The 22,861-nt window shown below is 26.5% G+C and overlaps 2 protein-coding genes across 4 annotated transcripts in view; one reads left to right on the forward strand and one right to left on the reverse strand.

The window, feature by feature from the left end:
* The window catches only part of LOC113559306 (E3 ubiquitin-protein ligase RNF19A-like), a 30,230-nt gene that overhangs the window by 3,135 nt on the left and 4,234 nt on the right, over positions 1-22,861 (reverse strand). The window contains exons 2-9 of one of the 3 annotated variants that reach the window (XM_026964980.2): positions 11,991-12,185; positions 10,519-10,622; positions 8,676-8,871; positions 8,494-8,608; positions 7,524-7,723; positions 7,325-7,469; positions 7,107-7,243; positions 6,932-7,029 (exon numbers count right to left, since the gene is read on the reverse strand). In XM_026964980.2, coding sequence (XP_026820781.1) covers positions 6,932-7,029; positions 7,107-7,243; positions 7,325-7,469; positions 7,524-7,723; positions 8,494-8,608; positions 8,676-8,871; positions 10,519-10,622; positions 11,991-12,185 — 1,190 coding nt within the window. Of the gene's footprint in view, positions 1-6,931; positions 7,030-7,106; positions 7,244-7,324; positions 7,470-7,523; positions 7,724-8,493; positions 8,609-8,675; positions 8,872-10,518; positions 10,623-11,990; positions 12,356-22,861 lie in introns of all 3 variants that reach the window. The other 2 variants (XM_026964982.2, XM_026964981.2) reach the window with 2 other exon arrangements.
* Positions 3,155-6,331, forward strand: LOC113559307. Its single transcript, XM_026964983.2, has 2 exons — positions 3,155-3,646; positions 4,883-6,331. The coding sequence occupies exons 1-2, from the start codon at positions 3,302-3,304 to the stop codon at positions 5,786-5,788; spliced, it is 1,251 nt and encodes a 416-aa protein (XP_026820784.1). The 5' UTR covers positions 3,155-3,301; the 3' UTR covers positions 5,789-6,331.

A 22,861-nucleotide genomic window follows, 5' to 3' on the forward strand; every position in this document is an offset into this window, starting at 1 on the left:
TAAGTTGTAATGAGTAGATGGAATATTAAGCTAGCTTTAACATAAAATATTAATGAGAGAGAGAGAGAGAGATCCAATATCACACCAAAGCGGTATAACAATTTGAATCCACAAAAACGTCGGCGTGAACAGTACCTAAATTTCCATTTTTTAACTTTACTCCAAAACTATTATAGCTAAAAGTTGGTTAATAGCTCATTAAAAAGGGATTATCAAGTAGATACAAAATGTGAGATTTAAAATTTTCAAAAAAAATTATTTACTTTTTTACAGATAAAAAAATAGTTATTTTTTGCTAGATTTTCATTTAGTATTTTAGATCACCGAAACCGGAGAGCGGATTTTGTTATTTGGGGTCTTGTAAGATTCACATTGGCTAGGAGAAGTGTTGTGAAAATTTTTAGAAATTTATCTTCAATTGTTAATTCACTACTAAGTTATAAAGCTAAAAAACATAAATAAAAACACCCAATAAAATGTGTTTTAATTTTTTTTGAAGCTCTGTAATGAATTAACTATAAAAGATAAAGTTCTGAACATCTTCATGGCACTTCTCCTAGCCAATGTGAATCTAACAAGACCCCAAACAACAAAATCCGCTCTCCGGTTTCGGTGATTTATCTCATTAAATAAAAATTAAAATTAAATACATTATACCTATAATTGCATACAATTAAAAAATTTTTAAAATTAAAAATCAAGAAAATTTACATGCTGAACTCTGACTTGGTAAGCGTTTTTTTACTAAGAAAATCTACATATAATATTTACAAATTAAATATTCTTAATAACAATTTTTATTTACCTACCTCCTTTAAGCTTTAATTAACATATATTACATAGTACTTTATTTTATAACCCTAGACTGCTAGACTACTTTAACAACACTCTAAAATATTTTAAATTTTAAAAGCTCCAAGTCCTAGAAGGTCTAAATTTCTTTAGATCAAAATGTGTAATAATTTTCTACTTTGTATATCAACGGTATGATATAATTAATAGTATGTTTAAAAAAGGTAAAATAATAATTTTTATTAGAATGATTATAAATAATAATGTATGTACATCATACATACATACATATATATTTACCATGTTTTAAATTAAATTCAAAGTAAGTATAAAATATTATTAATGCCTTAAAACATTTTTATTGAACAGTGATATATATAATAGGTATGATTAATAATTTAAAGTATAACGGATTCATTAATTGGAATAATAAGTATGATTGATTAACAATATAGGTCAGAGCCTTGGAACACTAAAACTTTATAAATAAATATAATATGCAGATTGCAAAGATGAACACAAATTTCAGCAAAAACACCATAAGCTAGAATATAAATGAATAATTATAATCAATTAAATCAGCTTTCATATTAAGTTAAAATGTAGTGAAGGTATGTATCTATATCTCAAACGACCAATAATTATGTATATCGATATAACTTATTATTAGAATTTATGTAGGATTACGATTTATATTCATTATAAAATACAGTTGAGTCGCAATAACTGGAAGTTGAAGGGAGATAAAAATTCGCTTCGAGATATTCAGATATCTAACACGAATTTATATTAATTTATACTTAATTTATACTTCTAGGCCTCTAGAGGAATAAAAAAAAATTCTAGTCGTTAAGTTTTTCGAGTTATCGCTGTTCGACTAAAGTCAAATATACTTTTCATTTTGTCAGAACAGTGAACACGCTTAAATATATTATAAAAACTATTATTCAATAATTTCTAAAATATCAGTAAATAACATAGGAACCTTTTATAATTTAATAAAATCTCTTTATATAGAAACCAAATTGTTTTGTTAATATTACTTTTAAATAAATTAACACCATAATAACATTATTTTAAATTTAAGTCAAAATCATTAATTATATGAAATTAAAATTAGGAACGTACTATGTTGTTGCTTCTATAGCCTCTTACCCTACTTTTGTTTAAATATACATAAAATATGCATTTTCATGTTTATAATTAAAATATGCAAAAATATGCAAATAAAAAATGAATTATTTGTACCTATCGGTATTAGGCGATTCGTGAACATATTAACTAACATTTTTAAAGGATATTACAAAAAAAAAACATACTACAAAGTACAAATGTACAAATAGCATAGCCTTGATTAATTTATGACATAACATAATAATAAACCATTATAAGAATAAGGAAATAAAAAAAAAAATCTGTTGATATTGAGTCGGAGGGATTTAAATTTAATTTTTTCGTAATTGCTTTTGTGATGGTGAACAATACGTAAGTTTGTTGAATAGGGCACTATTTTAGGTACTAAAAGAACGATAACGCAACAATGCAATGACATAAACCGTCAACCATTAGGCGTAAAATTGATGATCGCGAAACAAAAATTACACGCAAGCCGAGATTTAGTTAAATTATAAAATTTTATCATTAAGTGGTCTTATTTGTTCTTAAATTCGCATAACCACACCTCTATCAATCTCTCAAAATGTCAAATATGTTTGTTAAGGCTACTACTACCGAGTACCGATAAGACTACGATGATCTTGATGAAAACTATATCAACTCCAAAATAGAATTCCACAATCTTCAAAACCAACTCCTCCGCCTTCTCAATCACCGTCCATACTCCATAGTACACATGTTCTATACATACATCATATACAAATTTATATATAAAATGCATTAAAATTATTATCGGTGTTTTCATCTTTCACTATCTGCTTTGTGTACTTACTATCGTCACTTTCTCTCTCTCTCTCTCTTTCTCATCCCGAAATTACGTCACGGCGCGTTGATTCAGTTCCGCGGTATTGATAACCTACGGATGACGTACATTCTTGTACACACCCACAGCGACGGTCGGGCGTGCCGCAGGACACGCGAAGCGAGACGGCGGGAGCAAGCACGAGATGACGGGTGGGAGACTGCGCACTGTAGAAGGGAGATCGCATAGTACCAGCTGCAGCGGCGGGGAGAGATCGCGATCTGCCAACGTCTCCCCGTTGTCACCGGTACGGAGGGGAAGGAGTTCAGTCGACGGCGACCGATACTCGGATGAGGGGTGGTTAAGGGTGGCGGCGGCGGCGGCGGCTGGAGGGGGCTCAGGGGATGCAGGTCGTCGACTCGACTTACACACGCGCGCGCACGCAATCGCACCGCCGCCTCCGTAAACGCGCGCGCGGCTGAGGCCAGTGTTATCGTGTAGTACGCGTACTACGCACTGCCGCCGCACGTCCAGAAGTAGAGCGCTGTCCATCCGCCCCCAACCGCGAGGTATCGTCAGCGATCCTCGGCCATGTCAGCAGCCGCATCAACTACAGCCGACGATGACGACGAGCATCAGCGGCAACCGTTGCCAGCCGACCCGGACTGGTTATCGGGCGTCATCAGCCGGCTGATCGGCCGGCCGCGGGACTCGGTCACCGTGATTGGTGACCGGACCATCGCCACGCCCGCTGTGTCCGATCCGCACAACGTGCTCAGCTCTATAGTGGCCGTACACATCGTGTACGCGGTGGACGGCGTCACGGGTACCGACTCGCTGGACGTGGTCATCAAGAGCCTGCCGCAAGAGCCCTACTCCCGGGCGTTCGTGCTCGAAGCCCAGTTCGACTACAGAGAAGTTCACTTTTACAACACGGTGGGTTCTCTTCCTTCTCCTCGCCCTGGTAACAATTACACCGGCCTTATCCACCCTACACGTCGCGCTTTAGCACGTCTGCACGTCAATCACCCTTTTGTACCGTACACACCACGAGCGAACTGCACACGAAATATTCGAACACGTTAGAGGAAAGTTCTAATCGAATTTTATGTGGATATTCTAAAATTCGCTGTAGCCCGTCTATCATCGCGGATTGGCATGTATGACTGATTGACTGAGTTATTTGAATTCAATCCGTGCAAACATCGGTAATTGTCATGGCTACATAACTCCCATCGTGTGTGCAGTAGACCTTGACCACTTGTTCCGACCATTAAAAACAACAAAAAATAGTTAGGCTGCGGAGATGCGGTGATGTGGTTATAGGTTTGACGGATGCTTTGAAAGAATTCCAGTCAAGGGAATAGCGTGTGCGCGGAGAGGTAGGTGCGTATTGTTGTTTATTACCGCCTAACCACACGTGACCCTGAGGTATCGTAAACGTGAGACATCCCCTACCCCAACCGCACATGCGTCGGATACATCTATTATTATATATCACGAAATTAATTTTAACGCTTGCGATCAAGACAACAAAAAAAAAAATTAGAAGGTATCTATCAATTTAAATAAGCATCATGAACAAAAAGTAGTAATTAAAACAATGAGATTCGTGATAATTAAATTCGTCAATATATTTATATATACTTTTTATATGCCAATAATAATAAACCATTTAACAATAGTGATTACCATCCTGTCAGTAGGATAATTACATATTGTTGATTAAAATTAAATCAAACCACTTTTATTCTGTCATAAGTTGGTTTTTTCTGATACACAATTTATAAATTTAAAATTTAAATTATGTTTTAACAACACATCTATCCTATTATAATTATAAATATACTTCTAAAAAAAAATGAAACCATAAAAATATTATTACACTATACCTTTTGAAATACTACGCTTATTTAGAACATATGTTTAAAATTTTATTTAAAATACAGTTAATCTAGCTAAAACCAACTTTTATCAAAATGCTCAAATATTCCAATGAAATTCTAATTAACTAGAACAAAAAACTAAAAAGTTTTTGACGTGTAACAGAGGACATCAATCAATTATTTTTAAACACCGTGTCAAAAAAAGAACGAACGAGCCCTTACTAAAAACACCCATTACATTGTCTTTTACGCACTTAACATTATAATAATTCAATTTTGATTACAGGTATTATTTGAGTTAAGAAATTTAGAAGAAAATGTGCTTACAAAACACACTCGTTCTGCGATTGGTGACATGCCAGTAGCCCAGTGTTACTTTGCTGGTATGAGTGCCAGTGGTAAGGACGAGTCAATGTTAGTCTTGGAAAACTTATCCAAACGCGGCTATACAGCAGCCAATTTCTCTACTGGACTTACATACACAGAGGCAAAACTCGCTCTCCGTTCTATAGCTCGAATCCACGCTACATCTCTTGCTTTAAAACTTAAGCACGGGCCGCTCACTGAACGTTGGCCGTTCTTATTTCAAACATCTCGTGCCACACTATCTTACCAAGCACTTGTCGAACGGGGAATGCCACAACTGCATGTTTTCTTACGATCTAAAGGGCCACAATACGACACGTTAATCAATACACTTAGATCTCTATGTCGTGTCACTAAACAAATAATCGGATCACTCATGATACCTAAAGAACCGATGGGATTGATGACGCACACTGACTTTTGGTGTAACAATTTAATGTTTGGAGAACAAGACCAATGTGTAATACTAGACTGGCAAATGATATCTTATAGTAGACCAACTAACGACGTTGCACTTTTACTTGTAAGTAGTTTGTCGACAGAAACTAGACGAAACCATTCAAATGAGTTAGTAGATATCTACTGGGAAGCTTTAACAACGCACGCGAGTAAGTTGGGTGTAGATATAGAAGGTCAACTTGAATACAGTCGATATGATTTGGATGAAGATATGAAGGAATCAAAGTTATTAGCAGTACTTTTGTGTATAGGTTCAGTAGACGTTGCTTTAGGCAATCAAGAAACCGAACAAAGATTATTAGACCTGTTGACCGATCTACAAGCTGAGGAAATCTTCAACAGACATTTAACTGAAATTTCAGCATAGTATTTATTCAATTTTACTTTGATTTATAATGTATTTCTCTTTTCTCGAGTAATAACTTTAGAGCTTTCACACTACCTATATAATATATAGAGAAATATACTTGTTATAATTAATATAAATTTTTTATTTCACTTTTACTTTTAATATTAGTTCTGCAAATTCAAATGATACTTGAGGTTAAGGTAATTTTTTTAAATGTTAAGAATTCATAAATTATATTAATATTAGAAAAAAATTGTTAAAGCTATAAATCAACATATTAATTTCATTTCATGAGCCTTAAATGTTAGCATAACCTTAACACGATATGCTAAGAAATAAATTTATTATTAGATCCTATAGCTCAATACAGTTATATAAACATGTTGTTTTTTTCTTTTTTAATCAGTTTTTACTGATTCTTTACATTTTGACATGTTAAAATTGTGTTGCCTAAATTAATGTAACGGTGCTGTCCATACTACTCATATTATGTGATTTTACTTACTATAGTAATAATAAACATTATTGATTATAAAATTGAAATGAACAATTGATTTGTAAATACCTTTAAGTTAAATGAATACTACAAAAGCACATAGGTACATATGGTTATGATATGAAAATTAAGAAAATAAATATATTATATAATTATACAAATGATATTAGTGTAAAGATATGAAAAACTAATAGTCAAAAAGCGATTTTCAATTCAATCATACAAATTCAGTGATTATATAAATTTGAATCAGATTTAAACATTGATAGTAAAACAATAGATATTATTCTCAAGGAAAAGTATTTTAAAATCAACTAATGAAAATATAACTTTTATACTTGTAAAATAAAATATAAATCACACATACTCCTTTATTATAATTTTAAACTTTCAGACAAATTAAAGTAAAACAATCTCAAGCCTAAAATATTTAATAAATTTGCATAAAATTAAAATGATTATTAGTTCTATAAACTAATAATTATTATAAATACAATTGAATTAATTTAATTAATAGGTAAGATCAATTGTGTCCCTGTTCACAAATTATGAAATTAATAAAAATATATAACTAATTTAATTACCGTCTTTATCACATTTTTTTTATTTGAACTATAATATATAGAAGTTTTAAGTAATAAAATTAGTAAGAAGTAAATACTCACTGCAGCTAATACCCCACCAGCAATTGCAAAATTCCGTTTTAATCGACTTGAAAGTCTATAACGAGTATACATTTTTCGTCCAGTCCAAACAGGTACGCCTTTTAGTATAAAAAAAATAACAAATAATGAATATTTAATCAATTAATTAATTATTTGATAAATAAGTATTAATTACCAATAATTATTGCAGGTATTGCAATTCCTGCAATTAAGCCAATACCAGCTGGAGCTCCTACTAATGTACCTAATTGCCATAGAAGCTTTTTCTTTCTAGACCAGGGTTTTTTACCCCAAAAAGTACAACCTGAAGGACTAAAATTTAAGTTTATAAATAAATAATTCAAAAATCAATTATAATTACTAATCTAAATATATCCAAAAAAATACCATTACCTAAGATAATGTAAATCACTGACTACTTTCATACATAGCCAACAAAATTCTGCTCCACAAACTGCACATGTCATATGATTACATGAGCCATCGTCCATTTTTACAATTAAAACCTGGCAACGAGGACAAGGTTTAATGTCTTCACCTAAAATTATATTTCATATAACTATCACATTGACAAAATAAAAATGTTATTAACATTTCATACGTGACTGTGAATCTGTACTAAATGTTAAAGATGAGGTTCTCATATTTGATGATCGTTTTGCTCTAGCGGAATCACATGTTTGATTAGGATGCCATGCAGCTTTGCAATGGTAACAAAAGTATGAATCGCAACCAGGACGTTCACATTTTATCTTTGGGCAACTGGCACAACCTGCAGCTATGACAGCATAGCTAAAAAATACAGCTTTATTATTAATTATTACCAATACACCAAGTATGTAAAATTTAAAACCTATTTCCAAGTGAAGTTACAAAATAAAATCTTGTAAAAAATAAAATAAAAAAAACCTAATCTAATGAAGTCAACTGGAAACTTCTCCAAGTTACATTAAGTCTTTATAACACAATTTAGTAAAAATAATTGTATACAAATATTCATATTGTGTGCATAAAATACTTTGAAACCCCTCTTCTTAATGTGACATTATTTTTATAGCAGTAATAATTTGAATATTTTTTTATGAAAGTACAAATAGTATTGCTCAATTAGATACTATTAATTTAAAGCAGAATTATATTGAGAATTTTTTCCATTATATTTATATATTTACATTTGTAAATTTTCTTATTTTCTCATTACACTTTTCAATTACAAGAGTTATAATAATGTTTATCAATTGCTCTTGACTCATCTACTAGGCCGTTTTTACTGTTATAATAAAGTATAAAAAATATTAATATAGCTATAACAGTAATTTAAAAAAATGTACATATTCATAACAAAATACAGATAAATATTACTATAATACTACTATATCAGTAATAAAACAGTGGTATTTTAAAGAATACATAGGAAACAAAATGTATTTTACAACTATTTGCCAATGTGGTAATACATAATTAAAATTTAACATGTAATTAATTAGTATGATTTTATATAAAAGGTTTAAACTATTTTATTTTAAATTTTGATAAAAACTTTTAAACATAAAATAATTTACCTGCAGTCAGGCGAAGGGCAATATCTAGTATCAGGATCAACTGCTAACACTCTCCGTACCATGAAGTCTTCATATTTTTCATAAAGAGCTAGATTATTGAGCACACTTTGTATGTCTTAACAGAAATATATTAAACATTAAAATATATGTATATATATATAATTATAAAAATAAAAGTTTACCATTTGGATGCATAGCTTCAGAACACTCTGGACAGGTGATGTTTACACGTGATTCACATATTTCTATACGTAAATATTGTTGAAAACAGTCAAAACAGGAACGATGATTACAAGTTGACAATTTAGCAAAATAATTTTCATCAAATTTGGCTAGACATAATGGACATTCTAATACACCATCAACTGGAGCACCAATCTTAAAATACAAGATTATATAGAATTAATATATGATTATTATTTATAAGTTATAGATGACAGATATTAGTTATAATATGTAAAAAAACAGTATTTATTTGTGGATAAATAAGGATACAAACATTCAATAGTTTATAACGTAAATCATTTATTGTAGCTTTTGTATCAAACCTACAAAATAACATTTTACCAAAACAAAAGATGGTTGCATTAATATACAAAATATTGAAATTATAAATAACAATGGTATAAAATATAATAAACAAAATTTCTCAGTGCAGATAATTATTACTGTATTGATGGCTTTTTGCTGTAAACATATCTCCTGGTTTTTTTTTTTTTTTTTACAAAAATACACATGTATAATATTTAAAAAAAAACAAAATGTGAAAAATATACATAATTTAAATTTAAATTGTAAATATTCAGTTACTATTTTTTATAGTCAGATAATTGTTAAATATTTGTATAACAACAATTAATTAAATTCATAAAGTCCTAAATCCTGTTTATAGGTAACATTTGAATAACAGCCAATCAGAAACTTAAAAACGATTGATATTGGTTTTTGTTATTGAAAAAAAAATGAACATAAAGAAAATAAATTATGATGATCAAAGAACCTTGATTATTCAAGGTTTATTTATCCTTAATAATCAAATACCAAAAACTTGCTTTAGAAAACAAATTATAAAAAAAATATTAACTAAAAGATTTTTTAATTCTTTGTTCCCACAATGTATTTTAGTTTAAAAAATGTTGTTTTATTAACTTTAATTGCTTAAAAGTATAATAAACATTAAGAAAAACATCAAAGTACACAACATTTTCAAATACAGGAATTCATAGTGTTAAACATTCAATGGTTAACATTGAAAAAGCCAAAAATCATTGTAGGAGAGGAAGAAATATAATACAAGCTTACTAGTTACAATAAACAATTTTAAAATTTTAAAAAAATATAAAAAAACATCACAAATGTTATACTTTCTAATGAAAAACAATATATTTAATTTGAAATATTATGATATAACAAGATTGTAGAGATATTAAAAATCATGTGATGATACAACAATTTGCTATATAAAATATAGGAAATATGTACACAAATTTTAATTAAGGGGCCACTACACCAGTATTTGTTTTCTCTGTCTATCTCCCACATAATAAAAGAACAAAGATACTCCGTATTTCCACGATTACAACTCTCTGGTTCAGCTTAGGACAAAAGCACTTATTATATATTTTATGAAGACGAGTATTTCTTGTGCATTGACCAGATAAATTTTTAACATTTACTATTTTGAATAAATTATTAATAGTTAAAAATAATTGAAATTATTTTAAATTAAGACATGCTTATATTTATAAAAAATATACTAATACATAGTAATAATATATCTAGGAATGTTGCTAATCTAATCATTAAATATTTTAACAAATCTACAAGTATTTATAATCTTTATAATCTTAACAAATCAGATAAATACTACGTGTAGACAGACAAAAGAGATATGATAATGTAACTTATTTCAATAATTTAGTATACCTTTATATTTATTTATAGAAATATAATAAATATATTTTTTTTTCAAATAAAATTAATTTTTTCTAGTAAAAAATAATTAATAAACTAACAATTACTTACTTTGACGTTGGATACTGGAGTAACCTTTTTAGGATCTGTATAGTTTTGCCCAAACCCTAAAGGGGCTTTTTCAAAATCTGTTACATCTGCTACACTAGGACCACCTACAATAAATAATTTGACAGATTTATTTTACAAATATTTGTATTATATTATTTATTTTATATTTATATTATGATTCATTTAAATAAATGTCTATTTCAAGTCAGACAAATAATAAAAATGAAACATTTTGTATTATTTTAAAAATTTAACTATATTTATTTCACTTATGAATTATTTATCGCTATTTTATATATATAAAAATAAAAACTGTGTATTATATATTAATATATAAAATACGTAGGCATATAAAATATTTTTAATTTTTTGTCCTTCAGTACTGTTGTTTTAAAACTAAAATTAAAACTAAATAAAGGTAATTACTTATTAGGTGTGATAGTAGGAGTATAAAAATTGAATAAAAAAGTTAATTTATAGTTATACATTTTTGTTAATTTTTAGTTATTACCTACTCATTATTTTATGTTATTGTTTGGTGGCATATGCTAGAACATTTGACATTTTTTTTAAAACAAAATCACTGAATGATTCACCTATATTTATTTATTAATTTATATACTTAAATAATTAATAAAAAAATATAGTTACATTTTTTTAAATAATATGAAAAATGTTTCATTTTTATTATTTACCTTACCTACTTAAAATAGGTATTTAGTTAATAAATGACTAGGCATTCAACTTAAGTCTAGAGATTTAGTAAAATGCGTGATTTAACTATATGCCTATGGCATATAAATAACATGAAAAATAATGTTTTTATCTTAAAACTTGATGACAGATAAATTGACTCTAATATTAAAATAATATTATGTTGAAGATAGTTAATTAAAAAAAATTTTTTTTCGTTTTAAGACAGCGATTGTGAAATATAATCTTTTATATATACTTAGATTAATTATAAGTAGAATACAATCATATTAAATAATATTAGCTATTATATGACACATAAAATTAACAACTATAACCAATAAAATAATTATACTCGAAAAAATGAGAAACAAGTAATAAGTAACTGTCATAACATTTTATGAATTGTTCTGATAGGTACAAAATTTGTGACATAATCATAATCACCTAACCTAACCAAACGATTAAATTTCAATATGATAGCATAAGGTAATTAAATTAAAGGTATTAATTTATATTAATCAAATTTTAAAACTAAACCGCAAAAATTAAGAATTAATTTTATTTAAAGAAAAAAGTTAAGTTTATTTTCATCATTATAAATATTATTATTGTTATTATTATTTTAATATTACCTAATACCTATAGAGTATAGTTTAAGATTAGTAATAATAACCTAAATGATAAAATATTTAATTAGGTTGTACATTTTAATTGTATAGATTAAAATATAATTATAATGAAGACAGTTGATTTAACAGAACATTTTGCAAACATACCGGTAATAATAGTTCGACGTTTACCACTTTGCGAACTTCCCAGATGTCTTGCCAAAAATGTATTTGAATACAAAAGTCGGCGTAAAGAAAATCTCGGCATACGTCTTTTACGAGTAGGCGCCGCTGAGCTTGTACTGGCTTCAGGCAAATCTTGTAACGATTTAGATCTCATGCCGCGACTGTTATTTCTACTGTCTATGCAATACAACATAATAAAGAAAAAATTAATGATTTTAAGTTATCACAAATCACTACGTATTTCTTTCTTATATTTGGATATTATAACATCACAGACAGGAATGATACTGAACAAGATGAACAAACGGCAATGGTACGTGGTTGGATTAGTGAAAGTTGGTGTTCACCTTGACCAATAAAAATAATAAAATAAATAAATATACCTACATCGCGAATTTAGATTATATTCATTATCTAACAAAAGTGGCATTGGGAACAATGTCATCGACTATTAATTGATAGAAAAAAAATGCGTGAAAATAAAATATCACTTAAATCTATACTAGGTTAATGACTTAGTTTCAATTAAAATATAGTATACTTTCTATATCAAGGATATATCTTAGACTACATTAGCATCGAATTAATGCATTATAAGTAAAATTATATATAAATGAGCTTATATTCTTTCTTCACTAGTCGTGTCTTAGAAATTAAAATATATAGGTACAAAACTATGTATTAGTTATTTAAATTAAAACAATTATTATCTATGATTATAACAATTTTAAATAGATATGCTAGAAAATAATGTATGTAGGATGGAAATTATGGACCAGCATATTACCTTCAAATCCATCTCAAACACTATTAATTATCTGATTAATTACTTACTTAATAAACATATCCATAAAAGCTAAATAATAAAATAATTTTGGTTAAAAAAAAATATATATAGCCGTAAAAATTAGAAGTCAATCAGCAAATTAGCCTAATAAAAACCTTGAAAATTATACCAATATAAATTTAACTAATATAAAAAATAATTAAATTAATAGAACGAGGAAATAAAAAAAACCAAACATGTATCATTTTAATTCATGTCAAGACAATACATATTATACTACATCATACGTGTATACCTTATTGTCTTTCTATGTGCTTTGTTACTTATTCTATTTATTCTAGAAGCATCAATTTAATAAATATAATTTAAAATACAATAAAACAAATGTGTGAATAAAAAATCTCATTTTAAAACAATTTTACGACTACAATAACATTTAACCCTTTGGAGTATAATCAAACATAGTCATCTAACAATTAAGTAAAAGGTACAAAAATGTGTAAGATGAAATGACAAATATTGAAATATAATACTTAGTATTTCCTTATGTATTACAAATTATTATTATTTTTTCCATTTATCACCATAATATTGCGCTGGTACAAATAATTACATGATGTTATTTATATTTATTTATGTTTAGTTTAATTGTAAATTTATTTAGAGTTAAAACACAAACGTTTCTAAATGTTGACCTTCGTACAGTTTACTGTTATCGTTTTCTATTTAATCCTTTCTGTAGTCGACTTATCATTTGTTGCTGTACATAACATAATATAGAACTTTACCATATTATTATGGCACACACACACACACACAATCCATAATTTGTTTAAACAGTTATCCGAAATATTATGTTGCTAAAAAGATTAGAACTGTATTAATCTTATCAATTTTAAATATAATATAATATTAAAATCTTTACATGTTTTTTGCAAACAATTAGGGTGAACTGTATGCAATATATAAGATGAACTTGAAGTATATATAGTATAATTGCCAAACATAGTATAACATATTCAAAATGTGTCAAATAATAATAAAAATACGTGTTTAATTTGTATATAGTGCTCCACTTTTATAGTTGAAACATAATACATGAATATTAATTGTACGAAGAATTTTGAAATTTAAAACAGGATTTTAACAACAATTTTTTTCATAGATTTCATCAATTAGGGGTGGCAAATCTTTCTCAAGTCACGTACTAAAATTTTGCAATCAGTTTTAAAAAAAGTTCACTCCTATAAAAATTTTTTATAAGTTTTATTTTATTTCTTAATGATTATTCACCATTAACGTATAAACGCCAACAAAATATGCGTATGATATATTATACACACACACACACACACACACACATTAATAAGCTATCTTAGCTCTATGTTTATTTTCTCTATTCACTAAAAACTATAATATGTGAAAACGTATAAGTACTATAGGTGTCCAGACCAGGACGTATCCCGAAAATATTTGCGACGATATCGATAGGTCCGAGAAATATAATTCGTATTGCATAATTTAATCATTTATTATTTATATTATTTTATTTACGGCATCTCCAATTTTCGTCAAACCCATTTATTAAATAGTGAGATGTTTAGTGTTAATATTAAAGAAAAAAGGCTAAATAATAAATTGTATTTAATTTAAATTTAATAATTATTTAGTAATGAAATATGTGTTGAGTTGAATAATTATACAGTATACAAGTTACTATTTTAATTGTTTGTTTGTTTGTTTATTTATTTTTATGTAATGATTTTACAATGTATTTTTTTTTTTATGCAAGGCCAGCGAAAGTTATGGATGACTGTCCAAAGCGCTAGTAAGCAAGGGGTACTAAACTTAAAATTATTTAAATTTAATTTATCTTTTGTATGCATAAATGTTCGCTAATGACATAAAAATATATTTTACAATTAACCATATAAATCATTGATTAAAACTACAACAGCATCTTAATCGATTTTCAAAATGGTGCTTAGATAACGGATTACATTTAAATATAAGTAAATATATACAAATATCATTTCATCGCAATCGTTCAAATACACTTTACAATTATAACCTAGCTGGCTTCATAATTAATGTTATAAATGAAGTGAGAGATCTTGGTATAATAATATCATCTGATCTTAGTTTCAAACAACACATAGAAACCATTTGCGCAAAAGCCTTTAGAATTTTACGTTTTATAAAACGAAACTGCATCGATATATGAATATAAAGCGTCCAAAGGTTTTTTATCTTTCCCAGTCTTAGAGTGTGGTTCAGTTTGGAACCTTCGACAAACAGGTTTGATTGATAAAATTGATAAAATACCATATATTTATACCACTTACCAATGTTATATGTATCTATTGTACTCGTTTGCTCTAGCGGGCGTTATTATTATAAATAAAAAATAAACGAATAAAATTATCAATAATTTACACAATTTGAAATAATATGTATTATCCAATGTAACTTTAATTGAAGATAAATGCTGGTTTTAGTTTAAAATAAATGTAATAAAATTTCTCTAAACTTAAATTAATAAAAACTTATTTGTGTTCCTCGAATGACATTTAGGCTATCGTCGTTATAGCAATGTTGTCAATTAAAAATGATTTAGCTCAAAAAGTAAAGTAAATATTAAAGAAGCAATCAGTTTTCTGAATTAAAAGCTAGAAAAGCGAAATTCTAATATTATTAATATTAATTATAATATTATAAGATCACATTTAAGATTATTTTTACTTTTGTTTTATTTTGTTTATTAATTCCAAGCGGCTATTTCTTAAACAAAATAATTTTAAAGTAATTATTTTATCTTCATGTAATAAATTTATTATACAAAATACATATTATTTTTATTTAATCTTACTAAAAACTAAATTTTACTTTAACTTAGTAATGGGGATAAAGGGCACCAAAACATGATTTCGCCCAGGACGTTAAATGCTAATACTCCTAGCGCCAGCCCCGCGTTTGCGTAAACGCTTTTAATAGCAGTAAAATACTTCAATTTTCAATTTCATCATCTTTCTGGCTAGACAGTGAATCTAAATAGTTAGTACTGCTGTTTAGGACCAAAAATAAAAATTCCCATTCCTTTTCTAAACAAAAGTAAAAAAAACAAACTAGGAAAAAAACAAAACAATATTAATAAACACAAAATCAGTTTTCATTGCTTTCAATATAACCAATTTGCTAATTTTGTTGTGATTTAAAAACAAATAGCTATGGATACTTAACATTAATTTTGAATGTTTATACTAGTATTTTACGTTAAAATGTAGACACAATTGGTCAAGAGTTCGTGTTTTTATTGGATCAAAAGAATCTGAAAATAAATATGCACAATTTATGTTTATAGACAATTATTTTTAAGTTAACATTTAGTTATTTAAACAAAGATTTTAGCTGTTTTGTTGTAATTCAAAAATATTTTTCATGAAAATTTATAATTTATAACGACATTTTCAAATCCAATGTTTTTGGAAACATTCTTTTGTATTACTAATATTACTAATAGTAAAATAAATTACTTTAATAGCAATATAAATTTATCCAGTGCCCGAATTGGAAATATACTCTGTATTTAAAAAAAAAGAGCGTTCTTATTCCCATGTTTTACATTGATAAATTGTAAGGAACCAACCCGCTCCCCCGATACCCTTTTTAAAACCACAGTTATTGTTATGAGTTTATGACAATTATTTATTGATCAGTCAGCTTTGGCTATCACGATTATATAGTTTAATATTATAGAAAAATTATAAATACATCTATGTCATGTTGTCAATATATATATTTTTTAAATTAAAATAATAATCAATGACGTTTTTAACAAGATAATTTGTAAGCGTGTTTTCATGAATGTAACAAAATCAAACGATTAGCTGATTGTTTACTGATACAGCATATATAAAGTTTGTTCATCAGTTCATCACCAAAACGATCGGAAAAAAGATTTGTATTATCACATAGGTACCAAAAACACTAAACCGTTGAAAAAATGCCAAAAACGATTTTTAATAGATCTTTGCTCTTGTCACTGCCACAAAAAAGCGCTTTATGATATCTGGTATTTCACTATCTTGTGCATTTTATTCAAAAATATTCAAAAATATGCACCGTTCTAGTTAAAAAAAAATAGTAGGAAAATATGTCGGAAAATTTGTATAGGTACTCGTCCTCTCGCACTCGCCCCTTCCCCAAATTCTAGCAACTTTCATAAGATAAATTTATAGTAATAATTAGCTTGTTTTTTAGCTTGCTGAATAGTTTTTTGTATGCAATAATTTATTATAAAATTCAAGTTGAATACATACATTACGGTAATTTTTTCAATGATAAGAAATACACAAAACCTACTGTACAACACAGAAGTTATTTACTAAACTTACTTTCTCCTTTTTTGTTTTTTAATGTAATAAGAAATCAAAGAACTGTAATGAGACTCATCTATTAAGCGATTCCACCAATATACCTACACAGTATATAGTATCAATTCCGTCAGCACAGGTACATAAAACACGGTATCCTAATTGAAATCTATTTTTTTTTATATTTTTAAGTAGTATAATTAATAACTATTTAAATAGAAATTTAACAAAAATTCAAAAATTTAAATTCAGTACACCATTATTTTGCCTTATGATATGTAAACCATAGTTCGTTCCTTTACAATTTATGTGTGATTCCCAATAACTGGGAAAAAACTGAGAAGTATAATAATAATTTAATGTATCATTGGTTCTATTAGTGGTTAAACATTGTAGTAAATTTACATTTTTATTGGAAAAAGGAAATATTATCTGTATTTTGTCTGAAATGTACATATTAAGTGATAACAGTACATACTACATTCCGTACAATTTATATAAAAAAACATTAATAAAAATATGCAAAAATGTGCATATATATAGAATAAGAAATCCTCTGACAATAACAATGATAAAGTCACATTCCTTCACAGGTTATTATTCTATGAGTTAAACTTAAAATCTGGTTTTTTTTATTAACCGTGTATTATACAAGACGATTCACTAAGTATGCTGTCAATCCTTCTCAATTTTTATATTTTAATAATGAATTTATTAAAATTCTGCTTCTTATAATTACAGGTACTCGACCATAAAGTAGGTACTGACTTGAAAATAATGTTTTTACTTTTGATCTTTTAATATACCAATTAGATCCAATTTGCTACAAGAAGACCCTATTAAAATTAAAGGCTAGAATTTTTTTTTCTGATCCAAAAGATGGAAACAAATACCAAAAAAAAAAAAAAAAATATATTAACCTCTGAAATTATGTTACAAATCAGGTGATACAAATGACTCGTTGATAGATAATACCATTGATTATAAATACTATTAAACTATATATAATCAATGATAATACGTTATTTTAATTACAAGTTAGACATGAAAAAAAGTACCAAGAGCTAAGTGAGTGCCACTCTGCTGTACATTAAATGTCGAGTGAATCACTGTAGTAGATGATGTTAGTGTCTATTTAAGGGGGTGAGCAAGGTGACGCCCACAAAGACAATTTTATAACCTCCCTCCCAAGATCATAAAAAATGTCATTGCTTACAGTAAAATTCGTAATAATAATAATATACATAAAAACTTTTAAGTTCCCACGTACAATGTTTTTAAATTATAAAAAAATAATTATCATCACTATTTATCGTTTAAATAAGCACGTCTAAATTTAACTTAAAATTTCTATAAAAAATAATTTTTTTTATATGTATAATATATTTTAGATTTTAGAATATATAAATACTTGAAGAATCTTGTGATAAATTTTCAAAACTTTGATATAAAATAAAAAATTTTCATGAATTTCTAACTACAAAATAGTTTGCAATTTTTTGCATTTGACAAATTTCGTAAAAAATAAAACTTTAAAATCTAAAAAAAAAATTGTGACTATGTATTTTTAATATTTTTATACAGATATAGTAACAACTTATGTGAGATTTTGTGTAAAATTTTCAAAAATTTTGACACATCAAATAATTTGGTCAAAGTTAAAAAATGTTGAACATTTTTATCATAAAATGAAAACTAAGTTTTTCGATATAAAATGAAAATTGGTGAAATGTCAAGTATCTCTGGTTATTAGTTTTCTAGTTTGTCATTCAGGGGACACAAAGTGTGTCAGGGAACACAGTATTATATAAAAATAAAATAGGATCTGCATTCTGCAGTAATGCAGTATGTATAAAGTGTAAAACTTGCGTTTTTTTTAAGTTTTAAAAGTAGTGAAACGCTTCATATTTTTTGTTGTTATTATAAATCAGAATTTAATATCTAATTATCCTTATTATCGAAATAAAAATAGTAAATAGTTTTAATTTATGTGCTTTTGAATCGATACAGTAATTTTCTAAAATTCCGATAACTTAATCAAATAGGAGCTTGGACATGGACATTGTCAACTGATCTGCACCAAATTTTCATTTTTCACAGTTTATGGAATACGTTTTTTAAACAACACTATGTTATTTTGGGTGGTACACACATTTTCTCAACCCAAACTTTTAAACCAAATGTTAGACCATCCTGTAATTGATGTAAGAACTTGAACAGATAACCGGTCTTTAGTTTGTCAGTCTAATCATAAATCTGTTATATAATACATATTATACAATACACAAAACTAACCGGCGAAAGTCACTAGATAACGGTATGCCTACATACTATATTTACAATTTAGCTTAACCCGAAAAGTAAAAAAAAATTTAGAATTGTGTATTGATATTACGTTTTAACCACATTAATTAATAGAGAAGACCTTTATAAGTTAATTTCTTTTAGAATTTAAATTTAGTCCTTGAATTGTATTATTTAATCCTACCATTCCTACCGTGGTAAAAATGCTAAAAACTAAATTTAATTTACGCAATACGCTATACTACACTGGTTTTCAATAGATTATTATCATTTATCAATGAATCATATAATATACACTAAAAAACTTGTTTTACGTGGTTTATTATAAAACAATATTACATTAAAAAATGTATAATATAATATTTATTAAATTTTGCAAACTATGAATTATTATTTTTAAAATACTTAATTAAAAATAAACAACAAGATACTCGTAATGTTTTTAGAAAGTTTTAATCTTTATATCTTTAGTTCTTAAAGATTGTGTTTTACAATAAATTGATCAATTATATGTTAAAATGCCATTAGTCTACTATATAGATTCATTAAAATTTAATTTATGATAGGTCAGTTTTTAAGCTGAATTAAAATATGTATAATCAATATTTTCAACAACTTTAGAAAGTTAAAATCGCACCTACGATTTATAAAATAAAATATATATAACTGTATAACAAACCAATCAAATAAAATTGTACAAATAATTTATTTTATTATTTAATAATCTATTAAACATAAATTATTTTCGATAAGTATAATAATTGGACTAAGATTTCATAAAATAAATAAGCAAGAAGAAAATACCGAACATCAGAATATTCTAAAATGAAGATTGAAGGTTAAATATGATCTAAATTTTCGCATTTACATACAATAAGCATTCATACAGACGTAGGTATAATATGATTCTATTATATCATACAAATTTTATTTCAAATTATAATTTGTACTTTGTTATTTACTCATCCAAGGCTTTTGTAAATATATATATAATTAGTTTATATCAATCTACAATGGTAAAAAATAAATTAAGAAAAAAATTTTAATAGGTTATCAACTTATCACTTATCATCTTATCACATATAGCAAAATTGGTTGGTATACAAAAATATAATGTAGCTATAACCTTACCCTATCTAATTATATCCTGTGCTATAGCCTAATGGCACTTAAAAATAATAAATATAAAAAAAATATAAAAATGTCTTGTATTTTTGTTGCCTATCTACTTAATGTTTGCTTAGTCGTAGAATAACAAAATTATGGTAAAATAATACTATTTGTCAATTTTACGAAGATAAGATATTATTAAAAATTCTTTAGTATACCTTACATATTAGGTACTATAATTTAAAACATTACAAATTTACAGCCGAATTAAGTAACTTTAGTTGTGACATTTTTTACATCAATACTTGTTGGGCCTGTATATGTACTTCAACATTGTTGAATTTGAAAACACAATCTACACTTATAGGATACAACCAATCATTATTCATAATAGATATAGTACCTATTTAGCCGTTATTATTTTTAAAATGAGACAAATTCGAGATTTTATGAGATCGAAAACAATTATAGAATATTCGAAATTCATTTCACAAATTGTGAACACAATACAATAAATAATCTACCTACCATAATATATGATTTATTTTGGACTTATAATTTTTGTGCATTCAAAAATATGATTAGCCAGTAAAATGTCAAATATTATTATGTAAAAATAACGCACTTTTAATCATTTCGGACACTTGATATTTGGCAGAATCATAAAGAGCATCTACTTTTCTTGGTTAGACATATAAAACCAATTTTTGAAAAAGTGGACATTTATTATATTTGGACTTTTAACCATCAATATAATATATTTTGTGGTCATGTATAGCAGTGGGTTGAATGGCAATGCCTTTTAATAAGTTTTTATATTAAAAGTTACTCTAACATATATAAACAATAATTTTGATTTACATGAGAAGAATTTATCCCATACTTTTCTTAAAAGTAAAATTTTCAAAATGTTACTGTGATTAATGATTATCCTGCGTTTTAATTCTAACTAGGTATAGAATGTAAGGGACATGAGGCTTTTTAACCAAAAATCTATTTTCTAATAAGATAAATCTATCAAAATTAAGAGGATAAATGCAAAATATACAGATGTAAGTAACAAACTAATAAATTAGTTAAATCAAAATTCACCACATTGATAGAAATTATTCATGTGTTTTATAGTAAGCGCCAAACAGACAATTTATTACCATAAAAAATGAAGTATATATTCAATAATTGGTCTCTGATCAATTTGTTTTGTTAGTGAAGTTAAGTGATATATTTTTTTGCATTTTTTAAGTGTATTATGCTGCAAAAAAATCTTCAATAAAATATATCAAATAATATGGAAGAGAATTTTTAATAAAACAAGATAAGATACAAATGTCGATTAGTTATTAACTTATAAATTATAACTTCAAGAATAAATGTTCAACTAATTCTTTAGACTAAACTTTTTTTTAAACATACCACAATATTATACATTATTCATCCATTACATACATTTCTGACTATTGAAAGGAAGATTAAATTATTTTAAAATGACAAAATTATATTAAGTTGCTATTTTATGTTTTAATGTTTTATCTTATTCTGCAGACCATTTTTTAAGCAGAAAAAGTACTCCTTTAATTTCAACTATTCATATTTGAATATAAATAATATTATATTCAATTTGAATTATAGTCTAATTAGTACTCAGGGAATAAATTTCAATTTCATTATAAATTAAAAAAACTTGCCAGTCTAAAAATGTTTTACAAAATTATGTATTATACAAGATCAGTATTGAAAACATTTTAAATTTAACCAAATACAGTATTTTAAAAACTAAAAATAACAATTTATAAATTGCATACGTATAAATAAATAAATGTTAAATTAAAAGTTGTATACATTAATTCAAAGTAATATAGATATCAGAAATAATTGGCTATATATATATATATATATATATATATATATATATATACTAGACTAATAATTTATTTAAAAAAAATGATTAACATAAACAAACAATGAATTGTGTAAGCTATTAGGTAAGCTTTTAAATTTCCGTAAATGCTGTATAAATCCATACAAATCATAACATATGAATTAATTTTTAATTGAGAGAAAGTGTACAATTTAATGTTTTAGGATGACATTGGTAATAATAAATGAACTATTTGAAAACATGTGCAGTAAATATTATACCTAATTAAAGAATTAGCAACAAAATATAAACTTGATACATAATTTTAGAATGAGTGGTCGCAAATAAAAATATAATGTAGTTAAAAACCATAAGCAAAGTAAAATTATCTTTTAATTTATTTATTATAAACAGTTTAACA

The sequence above is a fragment of the Rhopalosiphum maidis genome, chromosome 1 (genome assembly GCF_003676215.2).
Source record: "Rhopalosiphum maidis isolate BTI-1 chromosome 1, ASM367621v3, whole genome shotgun sequence".
NCBI lineage: Eukaryota > Metazoa > Arthropoda > Insecta > Hemiptera > Aphididae > Rhopalosiphum > Rhopalosiphum maidis.

Coding starts and splice junctions, on each gene's coding strand:
- LOC113559307 (XM_026964983.2), top strand. CDS start 3,302: ATGTCAGCAGCCGCATCAACTACAGCCGACGATGACGACGAGCATCAG. Junction 3,647..4,882: donor AAGTTCACTTTTACAACACG/GTGGGTTCTCTT, acceptor TTTTGATTACAG/GTATTATTTGAGTTAAGAAA.